The sequence below is a fragment of the Clupea harengus genome, chromosome 4 (assembly GCF_900700415.2).
Source record: "Clupea harengus chromosome 4, Ch_v2.0.2, whole genome shotgun sequence".
Lineage (NCBI taxonomy): Eukaryota > Metazoa > Chordata > Actinopteri > Clupeiformes > Clupeidae > Clupea > Clupea harengus.
In genome coordinates, this window is record NC_045155.1 from 16,552,088 (window position 1) to 16,569,949 (window position 17,862).

Genomic DNA, 17,862 nt, shown 5'->3' on the forward strand with positions numbered 1-17,862 from the left:
TATGCATGTGGCTGCTGGAGTTCTCACCACTGTGTTTGCTTTTCAGGGCTTCGTGCTAATCATCACCATTGTGAGGGAGGCAGTGGAAGAGATGAGGTGTTTTCTGAGGGACAAAGAAGTCAATTCACAGATCTACAGCAAACTCTCCACCAGAGGTGAAATCTTGTTTTCATTTGAACAAAGCCTTGTTAGTTCACTGCAAAAGCACACTTTCATTCACAGTTGAACCACAGCTTCTCTCTGTGGGATTGTCATTTGGTTTGGAATTGTAGGGTATTTAAGGGCACCTGGATCTCTAAATCTGGCTTTCCAGTTGTGCATGTTAGATGGAAACATGGTCTAAGGTCTCTGGGTCATGATACAATATCATTATAATATATAATATCCACAAAGGGAAATTACAAAATATCAAACTTTTGTGTTGTATATCATTGTTGGAGGATAAACATATGAAACATTAACAATCATAGCTACTCATTCCACATGTTCATGTTAATTTGTATTTAGGATGTATTGTTTATTATTCCTGATTCAGTTGATTAGTCTGTGTTTACAGTGTCATGAAAATACTGGTGCTTGCCTACTTTTGAAAGTCAAATACAGAGATCTAATCTAGAGTGATCTAGAGTGTTTTCTTTCTTTTAGAAAGTTAAGGCCCTAGTTATGGTATAACTTTGTTCCCATGCGGTTTATTTTAAGACAGTTGTGTAACAATCATTGAGCTTTGGTGGAAAAATTTAGCTGTTCTATCAAACTATAACTTGTTATTCTACCTTTCACAGCAGTGTCAAAAATGTCCTGTCATAAAGTAGCTTAACAAAGCCTTGTCTTCAGCCAGATATTTAAAATCAGGCTGATGTGGTATCTGTAGGAGTGCTTGTGCCTCAGTACGTGGCTAGACTCCATTGAAGCTTACTGGTAACCTTTGTTAAAAAATTGTGGAGGATGTGTTCTTTTTGTCTTGTTGTGTAGGGTTCAAGCAAGCCAAACTACTTGTTTATTTTCAAACTGCTTTTACCTCTCCAAAAAAACTGCTGTTGTTTTCTGAATCAAACTTAAACTGCCCGGAATGAAAAGACTGGCCTTCCTTGAAAATTGGAGGCTCAAAGGTCATCTTTGTGAAAACATGCATCCGAAACCCAACCCAGAGGAAGCAAAGTCTTGTTTGTGTCAGTAAATGATATATCTGAAGTAAATATCAAAGAGTCTAAATGTCCTCTACCTAAGTGGAAAGATAAAGTTAAGTAATAATTGACGTTATTAGGTTGCATGAACACATGAATTTATATTTCCAAACAAACGATTTGAAGAGCACATTTCGGTTTGGACAGCAGCACAAAGGGATGGCATTTTCTTAAACTCTTCTGAATGTAGTGCATGGCGATATTAACGTGTGTTAATGTCTTACATATGCACAAAGCCAGGCACCACCACAAAGGTGAAAGGTCACTGACCTCCCCCAAACAGTTGTGCCCTGCTCATACGCAGAGGAATGAGAGAATTCCACCCCTCCCTTAATTCTGTCACCCACTGCACAGGAGATTATTGTAGTGGAAAAGTGAATCAAGAGCTGCCTGCAGCATGCCAGCACAAACGCCACTAACCTCGCTCTAATTAGATCAGGGAGCTCTGTTCTCCACTGACTAGATAAGACAGGACAATGGGACACAATTCTATTCACTTTTATTTGATAATGACAGAGGCTCTTCTCACAAACACATTTCTCTGCTCTCCCTCTACGCTTTAATAGGATTGTATTTGTGCTTTTCTCTTAACATCCTTTTTGCTCCTGAAAAGCAATTGAAGCTTTTTCCTATATGCACTTTTGCAAGTATGAAGCGTCCACTTCCCAAATGACTGTCCTTGTCTGCCCTTTTCACTGATTCTTTCAGTGAGACCTGACGATCGACTTTCATCAGTAACAGTTACAAACTACTTGTCTGTGGTAATTGCTTCAGGCAACAGCAAATAACTTGCGTTCAAAGCCTTTCAAACTGGAGTAAAAGGTTGTCATCTGTTCCTTTCTTCCCTCCTGTCTCTGTCTCTCTCTCTCTCTCTCTCTCTCTCTCTCTCTCTTTCTCTCTATTTTTATCAGGCACAGTGAAGGTGAAGAGTAGCGGTATTCAAGTGGGAGATCTTATCATTGTTGAGAAGGTTAGTACATTTCTTTGTACGCTTCTTTTTTTCCATTCCTCCTCACACTACAGACTGACATACTAAAAAACAGAAGTATTGTATACTTTTCTAAATTCACACCATCTCAAACTAAACCATGAGCGAAGCGTTGCCATGGGAGGGAGCTGATTCTGGGGGTTTGCCCGTCATGTGGTTGAGAGGCTCTAGGCTGAGAACCCCCCACCCTGTCAGTCATGTTGGGTGGCTAAGGGCTCAGGCTGGAGCTTGTGTTTGGTTATTAGTAATCGGGCCTAAATCCTTTTGTTGCACACTTGGCTTTTTGGGCCAGGGCGGCCTTTCAGCTCATTGTAAAGAGATTGGGTTGGTGGGGGTGTGGGCACATGAAATATGAGAGGGCTGCCCCCATGTCTTGTTACAGGCTGAGCCATGTTTGTAGCAGAGTGCTTCATTCTGCCCAAGACACACAGTTCACATATCAGGTTCAGTATAGAGGCATGCAAGCTCCTGAAAACTGTGTAGTAACACACAAAAATCACCTCTAACTGATTTCTGACTAACTCCTGTAGAAGTGAGTGTTTTTTTTATGTAGCTGGTTTGCTCTTGTTGTCCTCTTCATTTGGAGGACATTCCATCTGAGAATGCTAGATGGAACATTCATTTCTGTTCAAGGACAGAACATTGGTTGAACACTAATGGTTTTGAAAAGCTGTCAGCCAGATTAGTACTCAGGATTTCTCTAGGTTGGTTTGTGTGTGTCTGAATGTGTCTCTGTGTGTTAAAGCATAATGTGAGTGTTTGTGTGTGTGTGTGTGTGTGTGTTAAGGAAGTGGGGAAAGGAGTGGAAGTGAATGCACAATGCCAAAGCATAATGTTGCTTGCGCAGGGGAGAATTAGGCCATTACCCCTTTTCTGTTACCATACAAAATCACCAAAGGTCTTCTACTGTTCTACTGTTTGGAACATTGCAGTTCCAAGACTTCATCCCTGAGAGAGTGAGCCTGTTGACTCTCAAAACAAGTTAACACAGACCTATTCAAAGAATCCTTGTAGTTGTTTGTGTAAAAATACACATTCACATGCTTGTAATGCCCATTTAAATTGAATACTGGGTATGAGTGTGTGCCTGTGAGAGAGAGAGAGAGAGAGAGAGAGAGAGAGAGAGAGAGAAGGAGAAGGAGAAGGAGGTTGATCTAATAATGTTTTCCCTTCTCTCTGCAGAACCAGCGTGTCCCTGCTGACATGATCTTCCTGCGGACATCAGAGAGAAATGGTAAGCATTCAGCACACACCCAATCTCCCCCAGACAGCATAGAGCTGTCAAGGGATCAGAGTGACCACTGATGGAGTTTTTCCATTGGCATATTTGGCAGTGCCGTGCCGAGCCAAGCCAAGCTCATTTCCATTACAAGTTAAATGGCCGCACTGCGCTCATTTTGGACCCACCCCTGAGCAGGGCCATAATGTAGGCTAACATAATGTAGGCTAACATAATGTAGGCTAGGATGATGTAGGCTAACATAATGTAGGCTAGGATGATGTAGCCAACATTGGTCAACAAGAGGAGAGGAAGTTATAAATATTATTGATAATACATCATTCTAATTATTATTATAAGACAAAACAAATCTCATTCAAGGTCACATGAAAAACTCTTGAAAAACTCACGAAAAACTAAAAATTATTATAAAAAATATCTATGAATATGAATCTGAATGGGTGGGCTAACTGTCAGTCTCAGCCCGCTGCCTGCTGTGCGGGGCGACACTTTTAAGTAATATGTAGTAGCCTAAATCAGATGACTAGTTAGTGAAACCAAAGGCCTATGTTGCAAATGGAATGGGCATATTTATCTTATGGCCATCCACAATAACGTAAATCAATTTGAAGAAACATAATGGCTGATGCGCAGACATGTCAATCATAGAGCTGACTTTTTTTCCCCGAATAATAACTAGCAACTTTGGGTAGAAGAATCAAATCACATCATATCAAATCAAATACCTGTTTCCATCGCATTATTTGTGCTTTCCCAAATACCGTATTTTCGGATTCGAGTTCATCCCTGCAAACCGCACCAGGTCTGCTTCCAAACACGCCAAATGACTCTTTCGTGATTGTCTCAGTCATCATTCAGCGCTTGCAATAGTGTGTCTGTATTCTTGTCTAATCAAGAAATATATGAAGCAGATCCAATTAAAAGGTTTAATCTGGAAAGTTTGAATAGTAACTATAAAAACAATGGTAAATGTTAAATTGCCCATAGACTTTTCTTCAGAGTGTTTTGGCTGACATTGAATTAACAAAATAAACATATTCTCGCATTGTGACAAGTGGCATAAACCTGATAAATTCCATGATTAAATAACATTGTTATCTGGAGAACTAGCAAGTTGGCAAGCTAGACCACATTAAAAACAGCTAACATTAAAGAGGACCTGTTATCCTTTGCCGGTTATTCCCTTTTCTTTAGTGTGTTATATAGCTTGTTTGAATGGCAGATGTGTATGTTAACTGGTACGTTTAAACGTAGAGCCCTTCAAATATTTGTGTATGTTGGGACACCTCTGCAGCCTTCATCCCTTACTTAAAGACACACCCTAAAGCGAGTATACCCTTGATGTATGGAAATGCAAATCCAGGCTGTGCTTGGTCGACGGGCTATACTGAGCAGAACCACGCCGAGCAACGGCATTCATATGGAAAAACAGCATGTAAGACAGGGAAGAGAGAAGAAGTTCTGTTTACCTCAAGTGCACATGTTTTTTTTCTCACATTTACAAAGCAGTAATTCTGCTTATTGGGGCAAACCTTTCCACCGAAACTGATACAACTTCACGCTGTCTTTCAAATGATAAATGAAGACTTGCAAATGAGCTTTGGGTGTAGGCTGGGAAAAGGGGGATCATGTCTGCTTTTATCTAAAGGTGAATGCGAAGACTGAGGCAGTCTCAGTTTCTGAATAACAAAACAGAGAATAAAGATGAAGCACATTGACCCTGTAGATGAAATCTAAGTTCTACACGCGGCTGCATAAATGCCTAGACCCATAAGCAAGTCATTAAGAGGAACTGCTGATATCCAAAGAGAGGTTTGAAGGGTTAGAGAGCAAAAATCGCACAAATTCTTTTCAAAGTACAAAGGCCTCTGTTTATTTAAATACATTTAAGTGCGCAAACTGCCATAACGAGATACATTTGGGGTACTTAAGATTTAATCTCAGGCTGTTTCATACCCAAGATAAAGCCATTTTTGTTGCAGCTTTGGGAGTAAAAGGATTGGACTGGCGAGAGATTTCCTCTGCTTGAGCTCGGGGGGTGCGGGTGTTACGGGAAAGAGGGCTGTTTGATGGCCCAACAGATGGAGGCCATTAGGTCAATTATGAAGAGCCCAGGGTTCCACAGGCCGAGACCTGGCTCAACTACACACCTCCCCCAACCCTGTGTCTCTCTCTCTCTCTCACACACACACACACACACACACACACACACACACACACACACACACACACACACACACACACGCACACATATATACACACACTAAAGCACATATATACACACAACACACAGGGGTACACAAACAAACCAACAGTATGCATGCAAGGGTGCAAATAGATGAACAGAGTTATTGTAAGATGTGGAAAGTTTTGAACATGCTGTGGAAGATGTCTGAATAGATTTAATGTAATACACCAAAAATATCAAATTTATATTTTGTCAACTTATTTCAAGGACATGACAGAGAAGAACTTAAAAGAAAGCACATAAGAGGGTTGTGTTTGTGTGTGTGTGTGTGTGTGTGTGCGTGTGCGCACGTGCGTGTGAGGTTGTGTGTGTCCGTGCATGCATTATTGGTGGGGGGTGGGGGTGGGGGTGGGGGCTGGATCCATTTGCATGTGTTTGGGTGTATGTCTGTGTGCGTGAGATGGGTGGCATGTTTTGTCCTTGATGAGAGTGAACAGAGCATGAAGCAGCTTTAGTCAGAACTGCATGGTTTTGTTTGTGCAAATTAACACCTTGGAGCCGAAACCGAAAGATCATGCGAACAACAAAAACTAAACTGAAATTTTGGGCCAGGAGTCTGTGAGGCAGCAGACAGGCCTCCGCTGATGAATGGTAACAGTGCCACCTAGGGGTCAGAAACAGCATGCACAATAGGATCAGACAGACTTTTAGAATCCACTATGGCTCTCTTTGTATTCACTCATATGTTCTCACATTTCTCTGGTCTTTATCATAATGAACAGATATAGAAATCTGAAAAGACTTTTGCTGGGAAAGCAGAATAGGGCAAAATGTGGAGCAGTGATGTGAAACATCAGATGTGCTGGTATGAGTGGATTGTGCCCCTAATGGTATGATTGGATTGTGCCCCTAGTGGTATGATTGGATTGTGCACTGTCTCTGACTCTCTCTCTAGCCCTCTGAGCCCATCTTCTAAGGTGGACTCCAAGCACACTGGAATATTACCTCTGACTCTAACTCTGGGTTCTTGCTCGTCAGGCTCCTGTTTTCTGAGGACTGACCAGTTGGATGGTGAAACGGACTGGAAACTCCGCCTGCCAGTGGCCTGCACGCAGAGACTGCCCACTGCAGCAGTGAGATGCTTGATATGATCTGCTCTGTATTTAATATGTAGATGTAGCCGTAGTTAATGACCTCAATATCTATTGGTTTTGTGTCTGTTTAGATTTTGATGTAGATAAATGCGAGGTTCATGCAACTTATTGAGTTTATTTCCAGAAACATTCCTAAATCAGAAATTTAGTAGAGTAAGAGTAGCAGATTCTTTTTGTGTGTGTGTGTGTGTGTGTGTGTGTGTGTGTGTGTGTGTGTGTGTGTGTGTGTGTGTGTGTGTGTGTGTGTGTGTGTGTGAGAGAGAGAGAGCGATCAGCACAAGCAACAATGTGTGAAGCCATGCTTTCTGCTCTCATTTAGGACCTGCTGCAGATCAGGGCATATGTGTACGCTGAGGAGCCCAACATCGACATCCACAACTTCATCGGCACATTCACCAGGGTGAGTGAACCCTTGGAGCCCACAGTGGAGACTGCACTGACTCTCACACACTCACACACACACACACACACACACACACACACACACACACACACACACACACACACACACACACACACACACACACACACACACACACACACACACACACACACACACACACACACACACATTCACCTGGGTGAGTGAACCCTTGGAGCCCACAGTGGAGACTGCACTCACCCATTCCTGTGTTTGCAGCCTGTTTCAGAATATGGCTGTTAGTGGGGATTCTGTGACCTGCACGTGTGAAGCATGTTTAATGTGTCTTTTGATGTATCGGATGTTTTGCAGGAGGATGGAGATCCTCCAGTTAATGAGAGTCTGAGCATTGAAAACACCTTGTGGGCCAGCACTGTTGTTGCCTCAGGTACTCACACACACACGCACACGCACACGCACACACACGCATGCACACACACACACACACATGCACGCACATGCACGCACATGCACATGCATAAAGATACTATTTCCACTGAGGCAGCTCTGTTGTTTAGCTTTCTACGATCCTCAAGGTAATTACTTGACAGTCAAAGTGCTGATAGTGTGTACTCTCCCACGCATGCACACACACACACACACACACACACACACACACACACACACACACACACACACACACACACATACTGGCTCATACACAATGCATGTGATCACCTTGTCAGAAAAAACAGCCACCCTACAGAGAACTATTAGGAAACACTTTCCATTAAAATAATGAAACACTCCCCCCTCCCACCTCACCAAATGCAGTTCTACACCATCATATTAAGTGACTTGAATGGGTGCATGTAATTGTGCCATTCGCACATATCACCAAAATCTGTTGCAGCTGTTAAACATAATGTGAAATAATCTAATCTATCTCACCATCTGTCTATGTGTGTGTGTGTGTGTGTGTGTGTGTTTGTGTTGCAGGCACTGTGGTGGGTGTGGTGATCTACACGGGGAGAGAGCTGCGAAGTGTCATGAATACCTCCAACCCTCGACACAAGGTAGCCTCTCCTTGCACTGACCCTGCACCAGTTTCATGATCATTACGGTGCACTAAGGAGTGAGGACAGATATACTCTACCTGATTTAGAGATCAGCGGCTTCATGTATATCTTGAGTGTGCCAGCACCTATGATCATGCTATAAAATGACCACAGTGTACAGTTAGCTTGGCATAGTTGTTCATGTCCACCCTCATATGCTGGTTCCCTTAAAGAGGCATTTTTGATTTATTTTGCCTAAAACTAGTGAGCTAACTACCTAACAGCCAACGGACGTACACTACCGTTCAAAAGTTTGGGGTCACTTAGAAATGTCCTTATTTTTCAAAGAAAAGCACTGTTTTTTTCAATGAAGATAACATTACATGAATCAGAAATACACTCTATACATTGTTAATGTGGTAAATGACTATTCTAGGTGGAAACGTCTGGTTTTTAATGAAATATCTACATAGGTGTATAGAGGCCCATTTCCAGCAACTATCACTCCAGTGTTCTAATGGTACATTGCGTTTGCTAATCGCCTTAGAAGACTACCGGATGATTAGAAAACCCTTGAAAACCCTTGTGCAATTATGTTAGCACAGCTGAAAACTGTTTTGCTGGTGAGAGAAGCTATAAAACTGGCCTTCCTTTGAGCTAGTTGAGTATCTGGAGCATCACATTTGTGGGTGCGATTATACTCTCAAAATGGCCAGAAAAATAGAACTTTCATGTGAAACTCGCCAGTCTATTCTTGTTCTTAGAAATGAAGGCGATTCCATGCGAAAAATGGCGAAGAAACTGAACATTTCCTACAACGGTGTGTACTACTCCAGAGAATAGCACAAACGGGCTCTAACAGAGTAGAAAGAGAAGTGGGAGGCCCTGGTGCACAACTCAGCAAGAAGACAAGTATATTAGAGTCTCTAGTTTGAGAAATAGACGCCTCACAGGTCCTCAACTGGCAGCTTCTTTAAATGGTACCCGCAAAACGCCAGTGTCAACGTCTACAGTGAAGAGGCGACTCTGGGATGCTGGCCTGATGAGTGGCAAAGAAAAAGCCATATCTGAGACTGGCCAATAAAAAGAAAAGATTATTATGGGCAAAAGAACACAGACATTGGACAGAGGAAGATTGGAAAAAAGTGTTATTGACAGACGAATCAAAGTTTGAGGTGTTTGGATCACACAGAAGAACATTTGTGAGACGCAGAATAGGTGAAAATATGCTGGAAGAGTGCCTGACGCCATCTGTCAAGCATGGTGGAGGTAATGTGATGGTCTGGGGCTGCTTTGGTGCTGGTGAAGTGGGAGATTTGTACAAGGTAAAAGGGATTTTAAATAAGGAAGGCTATCACTCCATTTTGCAACACCATGCCATATCCTGTGTACAGCGCTTGATTGGAGCCAATTTCCTCCTACAACAGGACAATGACCCAAAGCACACCTCCAAATTATGCAAGAAATATTTAGGGAAGAAGCAGGCAGCTGGTATGCTGTTTGTAATAGAGTGGCCAGCGCAGTCACCAGATCTCAACCCCATTGAGCTGTTGTGGGAGCAGCTTGACCGTATGGTACGCAAGAAGTGCCCATCAAGCCAATCCAACTTGTGGGAGGTGCTTCAGGAAGCGTGGGGTGAAATTTCTACAGATTACCTCAACAAATTAACAGCTAGAATGCCAAAGGTCTGCAATGCTGTAATTGCTGCAAATGGAGCATTCTTTGACGAAAGCAAAGTTTGAAGAACAAAATTAATATTTCAAATAGAAATCATTATTTCTAACCTTGTCAATGTCTTGACTATATTTTCTATTCATTTTGCAACTCATTTGATAAATACAAGTGTGAGTTTTCATGGAAAACACGAAATTATCTGGGTGACCCCAAACTTTTGAACGGTAGTGTACCTTTGGAACACCAACAACAGCACAATTGGAACTGATAAGAGCTAGCTTGCTAGCTTCCTAACTGATGTAACTGATATATTCTGCAACGTTTAGAGGAAAGCTTTGTACATGTTCACGAGGTTTCAGCCTTGGAGCATAATACTGCATAGTGAATCACTTGGCCAGTGAGTGAAATGCCAGGTGTTCTTATCTCCCCTTCACATGACCATTTCACTTCTGCAACTCCATTTGAAGATGTTCCAGAAGCTAGTTCTCCTGTATCCTATGCTGACTCTCACTAGCCCCTGCGTACTCTGACCTGTGTCTGCTCCCCAGATCGGCCTGTTTGACCTGGAGGTGAACTGTCTGACTAAAATCCTGTTTGGGGCGCTGGTGGTGGTGTCTCTGGTCATGGTGGCTCTGCAGCACTTTGCCGGACGCTGGTACCTGCAGATCTTCCGCTTCCTGCTGCTCTTCTCCAACATCGTGCCCATCAGGTCGGCCTTCACCATAAACACACACGCTTGCTCGATCACAACAACACAACAACACACACTCTTATTCGCCCATCTACTTCACAATCTTTTAAAGAGACTCACATCAACTGCACATCAACCTCATTCCCTATAACATAGCAGAGCAAGCATAATCCTCACATGCACACATTTGACTTCAGCTTTCAACAGATAGTAAGAGATTGAATATATGTTTACATGTACACAAAATAAAAGTGCCTTTTTCTGCACTGTTTTAGTTTGCGCGTGAATTTGGACATGGGAAAGATGGTCTTCAGCTGGATGATCCGGAAAGACTCCAAAATTCCTGGAACTGTGGTTCGAGCGAGCACTATTCCTGAGCAGCTGGGTCGCATCTCCTACCTGCTAACGGACAAGACAGGTGAAAGAAACACATTCCAATCCATTTGTTGGCACACAGCACAGCACAGATGAAAACAAACCCATGTGGGACAGAGACCTTTAAACTAATCTGTGTCTGTAAGCCTGAGGGTGTCTGCAAGTTCACATGCTTGTTCTCAGTCACAGTGTAAAGCAGTAGATTGAGCCTTCGGTTGTCAGCACAGTGTCAAAGAAAAATAAGGGAGAGGGACACAGAGAGCAAATGTAGTGGACAGAGAGTTAACACATGGCACGGAATGCAGGATTGAGAGGGAGTCAGAGAAGGGGTGAGGAAGTATTACTCTGAACTTCCTTAAACCTCCCAGTGTGGCTGCAGGCGACACGCAGATGCGTAAATGGTGGGACGGAAAGAGCGGTCGGAAGAGCGCAGTGATTTACACACGTGGATCTACCGAGCTTTCTGCAGAGGACAGAGGGGATTGTGGGAGCAGCCAGGATGGCGTTTGTGATTTGTGGAGGGTCTACATGGTAGCAGGGGGGCCAGAACCCTCCTTCTACCTTAGGGCAGTGTGTGTGTGTGTGTGTGTGTGTGTGTGTGTGTGTGTGTGTGTGTGTGTGTGTGTGTGTGTGTGTGTGTGTGTGTGAAGGCTCTGAAACTAGAGCTCACTGTCAGCTTTCATCTGTACTCACACATACACGTAGCATGCTTCAGAAGTATAAAGCTCAAAGGAAAACTCTCTGCCTCCTGAAATTTACGATGCTCCCTTCCTTATAAAATTATCTCTTTTACCTCTGCACTTTGAGTAGATTAACTGCTTCCAAATGTCAAAGGTCACACTAATGTATGGGAAGGACCTGTAGAAGTGCTACTGAAACACTACTCTCTGTGTGTGTGTGTGTGTGTGTGTGTGTGTGTGTGTGCGTGTGTTGGTGTGGGTGCATGTGTGTGTGTTCCATTCTCTTGTGTGTGTGCAGGGGGTGAGATCAAGAAGGGCATTAGGAAAGCAGCCTTGAGCTCTTATGGCATTAATAAGCAATTATAAGCCATCAGTCTTGTCCAGTGCTTAATTGCCCTCCTAGTAAGCCATCTGGGGTTAACATAACTCAGACCTACCCCTCAGTATGTGCTCAATCAGAACCAGGCCAGCCTCATTAACTCTTCTGTTTCCCCCAAATGCACTCCAAACTCCAGCCAAAGGACTAGCTGTAAAGTTAAGGGACACAAGGATGGTACTTGGATTTCACTATGTCAGGAAAAAAACATTTTGCACAACAGAGGCAGTATGAAGGAACTACCAAGAGAGGTTTACCAGGCTGCAGACATTCAGATCATTTGGGATGGTCTGTGGTGTTTGAATTGAGAGTTGAGTTGCTAACCTGTGGACCTATAACAGTAAACTGATGTGTACTCATGGCTGTGGGCGCTCCGTTTCAGGCACCCTAACCCAGAATGAGATGGTGTTCCGGCGGCTGCATCTGGGCACGGTGGCCTACGGCATGGACTCCATGGATGAGGTGCAGAGCCACGTGTTCAGCGCCTACACTCAGGTGAGGCAGCCTGCAGGCTCGTCGGCTCACGCTCCCCTGCACCTCCAAGCATTGTCCTCGCTTGGCAGCTCAGCTTTGTCTGTTTTAAAGACCAAAAAACAGCACATGTCAGAAGCATTCGGTTGCCTAGGTGAATGATTCCTGACCCTCAGCGACATTTCGTTTTTTGTTCCTGGGTCAGAGGTCATGAGGGCAGGAAGCAGAATTAGCTAGAGGCCGGACTTGCAGTGTACTAATTTAATTACCACCATTAACCCAGGAGACATGTTTGCTAAAAATAAGAGCCAGAGAAAGATGTGGGTTAAGTGTTGATATTTCTCACACATCTGGTTGTGTTTATACCGACACACACCCACTGTCTAGTGATTGGGTCTTTGAACAGTGGCCTTTTGATCAATCTTTCAGTGGCACATTCAAGGACTTTTAGCTGTTTTTATACAGTTGTGAGGACATGTCTGTATTGAGAATGCGAGAATTGAGAGTATTGAGAATTTTTCTCTTCTTTAGAACTGAAGAAAATTTCCTATCATCAAATAAAATCAAACTTTATGTATACGGCGCATTTCATACCAGGATCATGACCAAATAGAATATAGGGGCAATCTATGAATTTGCCATTTGCAAGACATTTGTTAATCAAGACTATCTGTTAATCAAGAGTATTTTATCAGGGTAATAATGCATAGATTGGCCTTTAGTTTGATTCTAGTTTTCTCCCCTTCCATGTTCCTGTACAGCCTCCTCATGACCTCCCGACCTCTCGGGCTCCGGCCGCCACCAAGGTGCGGAAGACCATCAGCAGCCGTGTGCACGAGGCGGTGAAGGCTATCGCACTGGTGCACAACGTCACGCCCGTCTACGAGGCCAACGGCGTCACCGACCAGGCGGAGGCCGAGCAGCACTACGAAGACACCTGCCGGGTGTACCAGGCCTCCAGCCCCGACGAGGTTGTCCTCACACACACACACACACACACACACACACACACACACACACACACACACACACACACACACACACATACACACACACATACAAACACACACATACAAACACACACGTACTGTCACAATGCCATCACACATACAGACACAAACATCTACACATAACATTTCAAGTGTTTCATGAATACATGCATATACACACAGGAGGCAGGAGGTTTAGTCTAAACAGGATGGTTTTCTGTACCTTTGGTTAAATTTGATTTGGTGATACTAGGAGCTGAGGCTTTCTATGCAAGTTCAAGCAGACATCCACACACAAAGGAGAGGCCTTTGACTCTCTCTCACACTCACACACACACACACACACACACACACACACACACACTCACACCTGCACACTCTCATAGCATATGGCCTTGATCTGTCCACTTCCTTTTAGGTACAGGAAGTGGGCTTGATTTATGTCCTTGGTTTATAGCGTGGATTTCCTAAACGTCCCCGTAAAGTACCGTTTCAGTTCCACTCCCTGAAAATGCCACTTTCTCACCCCACGTCCTTTTCTTCCACATCCCCTGAAATCTCTGAACTTTACTCTGACCCTAAAATTCATCTTTAACACACACACACACACACACACACACACACACACACACACACACACACACACACACACACACACACACACATACACTGGACTGGACAGTATATCTCCACAAAGACCATGACATGGCGTGGTGTTCATGGCCCAGCACATTAGCTAGTGTACAGTACAGGTGGAGGCAGACCTTAGCATTAGCTAGTGTACAGTACAGGTGAAGGAAGACCTTAGCATTAGCTAGTGTACAGTACAGCTGGAGGCAGACCTTAGCACCTTAGCTGTCTAGCCCTGATGTGGTTTCTTGCTCCTCTCCACCTCTTATCACCTTCATCTCATTTTCAACCAAATTTCAGTTAGTATTTGATAGCTCAGCAGGATGTCTAAATATAGAGGCCTGAGGACAGTTAGTGTGTAGGTGATAACATTTAGCAACAGGTGGGAGGCTGTTTTTCAGGGCAGTGCTTGCACATCCTCCTAACACAACTGAAATATTTACAGATGGCGTGAAGATGTGTGAAGTTTCATTGTTGTGTGTCAGCATTTTGCTGGATTATTTGAACGTTTTATCATTTGACTATGGCATGGAACTTGAGTTGAGGTAGAGTGTGAATGTGACAAGTTAGTTACACATGCTACGCTATTGCTCTGCAAAGTGATAAAGGCTATTAATCTGGCCCCTTCTAGCATTCAGTAAATACACACACTAACACACACAGACGGTACACACACTAACACAGAGAGCCACAGGCATGAACAGTCATCATCCCTCAGTAGCATCTCACAGCAGCTGACCCTTGACCCTGATGTGGAGCAGATCCCCTGTATCCCCACTTGAGTCAGCACAGATATCTGAGCTCTCACTGCCCTCCATCCTCACAGGACGCAGCACTGCCTCCACAACAAACTGGATTAGAGCGCCTCTCTCATGAACAGAATAATAGCTTGTGTTGTTGGATATTGATGTGCAGACATTACAATTCATCAGCAATGAAATGTGTGTTTTGAATAACTGATTGTGTGTGTGTGTGTGCGCATCTTGGATCACAGGTTTCACTGGTTCAGTGGACGGAGAGCGTGGGCCTGACGCTTGTTGGCCGTGATCAGTCCTCCATGCAGCTGAGGACCCCTAGTGGACAGATCCTGAACTTCACCATTCTCCAGATCTTCCCCTTCACCTACGAGAGCAAACGCATGGGCATTATTGTGCGGGTGAGAAAGAGCGACTGTTCTGTACTGTCAACTTAGACAAAGTAATTTGTGTGTCATTGTATAACAATATTTGTTCAGGTCACCACAGTGTGTAAAATCCTCAAGTCAAACATTTGTCAATCCATCAAACAGAATAGATACAGGCCATCATATGTTCCAGTCTATATTTTATAAGATATATAATGGATACAAATATGTTTTCAAAAGTTCAAAAGCCAAAACACAAACGAAAGTTTGAACATACACACCCCCACAGACATACACGTACAGGTACGTACAAAAACCGTACCTACAAACACACACACACACACACACACACACACACACATGGGGGAGTGCGTGCCGGTCTCAGGAGGCTATCTGAGAAAGTGGTCACCCCACTTTGAACTGGATGACTAACCCCACGGCCCAGGCAGGGGCGCTGTGCTGTTATTGGCGCTGCTCCGATCCCCAAGCAGGAAACCAGACATGGAGCGCCGCTTCCCCTCGCACTGCCCTTAAACACCATCAGGGACCGAGAGGGCACTGTAAATAACCTCTCTCTCTCTATCTCTCTCCCTCTCTCTCTCCCTTTCGCTCTCTTGTTTGGCATGAAGGAAGTTGATCAGTGCTGCATGGTGGAGTGTACTAATAGAGTAATTAACACTAAGATGTCTGCTGTGTGTGTGTTTTCCTCAGGATGAGTCCACTGGAGACATCACGTTCTACATGAAGGGGGCAGATGTTATGATGGCAGGCATTGTCCAATACAATGATTGGCTGGAGGAGGAGGTATTTATCCCACACTCTCAAACTGATTGGATAAATATTATGTCTCTATGGAAACCGAGGAAAACCCAAAGGACTCAAGTGTTTCTTGAAAAATTCTCCCCAGTCTAAAAGCTTGTAACATAATTCATGTGTCTATTCACCCCTTTATTCATTTTTTTTATAAAAAAGCATTTTATTAATGTCAAGTTAGACTGGATGTTATGGTTCTAAAATTGGATACAATACAGCTTGTAGACTGAGCGCTCTCAGGAAAGCCCTGTGTTGCTCAGGGACGTCTTGCTTCAGCTTTCCCTCTGATGCTCTTTAGGCCACATGTTTTGGGGTTCCAGTTTTGGATGTCCAAAAAACTCTTTATTAGATCAGATCTCATTTGTTGGTTTCCTGGCTGTAAGACTGGAGAGGCTTGTGAAGATATTCCGTCATAGAGCCTTTCTAAGTAATTTGCTTGTAATCTGTTGGTATGTGTTCTTTTTGTTTTGGGCTCACAAAACAGCCCAAAATAGATTATGGTGCGGACTCTTCCCAATAGGGAAGTCTGTTTAGATTTCTTTTGGTTTTGTAGTATTACTTTTATGTGTTGATTTGTAATTGATTGGGATTTGTAATTGATTGAGTTACTGTCCTCCTGACACTGATTATTGAACTATTTTTCATTTCTCACACTCTCTCTCTTGATTTCTTTTGCTCCCTCTCTCTTGCTCTCTCCTGACCTCTCATGTTCTCTGCTTTCCTTGCTGTGTTAGTGTGGTAATATGGCCAGAGAGGGATTGCGGGTGCTTGTGGTGGCTAAGAAGTCCCTAACTGAGGAGCAGTACCAGGACTTTGAGGTATTTATCATTCTGTCTTTTTTGATAAATGTGCATTGATGCTATAGGCTAGTGACAAACTGTCAAAAAGGGCTTTAGTTTTTGAGATACCCCTTCCGGAGGTAGAACTAAACCCAACCATGTTTTTCCTCATCTCTATCTCTCTTGCCTGTAAGAAATGGATTCTTGGATACATATATTTTACTGCAAAAATGGTTAAATTGATAGATATTCTTATACACCCCAAAACTAAAAAATAACTAAAATATAGGCTGGCCGTATGGGGGTTAAGACGTATAAAGTTTTGGGGCCATTGTCACTAGCCTACTACCTGTCAAACATAGATGTCCTGGCAGCATGTGCCTTTCTGTATGTAGCTGCTAATGTTAGCCTCTCCAGATGCTAATGTCAGCCTCTCCAGATGCTCGCTTTAAAGGCAGTCGTGGTATACTGAAAACAATTTGCCTCTCCAAACCCAGAGATGGCCTTGACATGGTGGCGTACGTGCGGTGGCATTTGGTAAAGTCATCAAGAGAGGGAGCGGAAGGGAAATGAGGGTTGCAGGAAAAGCTCTGTCAGTCTGTGGGTTACGCTGGGACACAGAGCACAGCCACTGGAGAGTGCACCGTCTCAGAGGGGCTCCAGACACCCTTACAGACCTGGAAACTCTTCCTTTCACTCACACTCTTTGTTTGACCATGTTCTGGTGAAACGACATTTAATGACAACTGATCAGTAGGAATCTTGGAAATTGGAATATGTAGAAATACTACTGAAAGTGCCAGTGATACTGCTAAGTGCTGTGTGTGTGTGTGTGTGTGTGTGTGTGTGTGTGTGTGTGTGTGTGTGTGTGTGTGTGTGTGTGTGTGTGTGTGTGTGTGTGTGTGTGTGTGTGTTTGTTTGTTTGTGCTTATGTGTGCATTTGTGCGTGGGCCATTGTTGATTGGTCTAAACTCAACTGCTTTGTGTGAGACTGAGAGCTGTCTGACTGCATACACCCAGGCAGAGTGAGACTGAGAGCTGTCTGACTGCATACACCCAGGCAGAGTGAGACTGAGAGCTGCCTGACT

The 17,862-nt window shown here is 43.7% G+C and overlaps 1 protein-coding gene across 1 annotated transcript in view; it reads left to right on the top strand.

The window, feature by feature from the left end:
* The window catches only part of LOC105906390 (probable phospholipid-transporting ATPase IIA), a 39,031-nt gene that overhangs the window by 8,147 nt on the left and 13,022 nt on the right, over positions 1-17,862 (top strand). The window contains exons 4-17 of the mRNA XM_012834523.3: positions 47-155; positions 2,096-2,154; positions 3,355-3,406; positions 6,639-6,733; positions 7,074-7,154; positions 7,488-7,563; positions 8,115-8,191; positions 10,396-10,556; positions 10,814-10,956; positions 12,352-12,464; positions 13,202-13,411; positions 15,054-15,215; positions 15,894-15,986; positions 16,730-16,813. Of these exons, the coding sequence (XP_012689977.1) occupies positions 47-155; positions 2,096-2,154; positions 3,355-3,406; positions 6,639-6,733; positions 7,074-7,154; positions 7,488-7,563; positions 8,115-8,191; positions 10,396-10,556; positions 10,814-10,956; positions 12,352-12,464; positions 13,202-13,411; positions 15,054-15,215; positions 15,894-15,986; positions 16,730-16,813 (1,515 nt within the window). The remainder of the gene's footprint in view (positions 1-46; positions 156-2,095; positions 2,155-3,354; positions 3,407-6,638; positions 6,734-7,073; positions 7,155-7,487; positions 7,564-8,114; positions 8,192-10,395; positions 10,557-10,813; positions 10,957-12,351; positions 12,465-13,201; positions 13,412-15,053; positions 15,216-15,893; positions 15,987-16,729; positions 16,814-17,862) is intronic.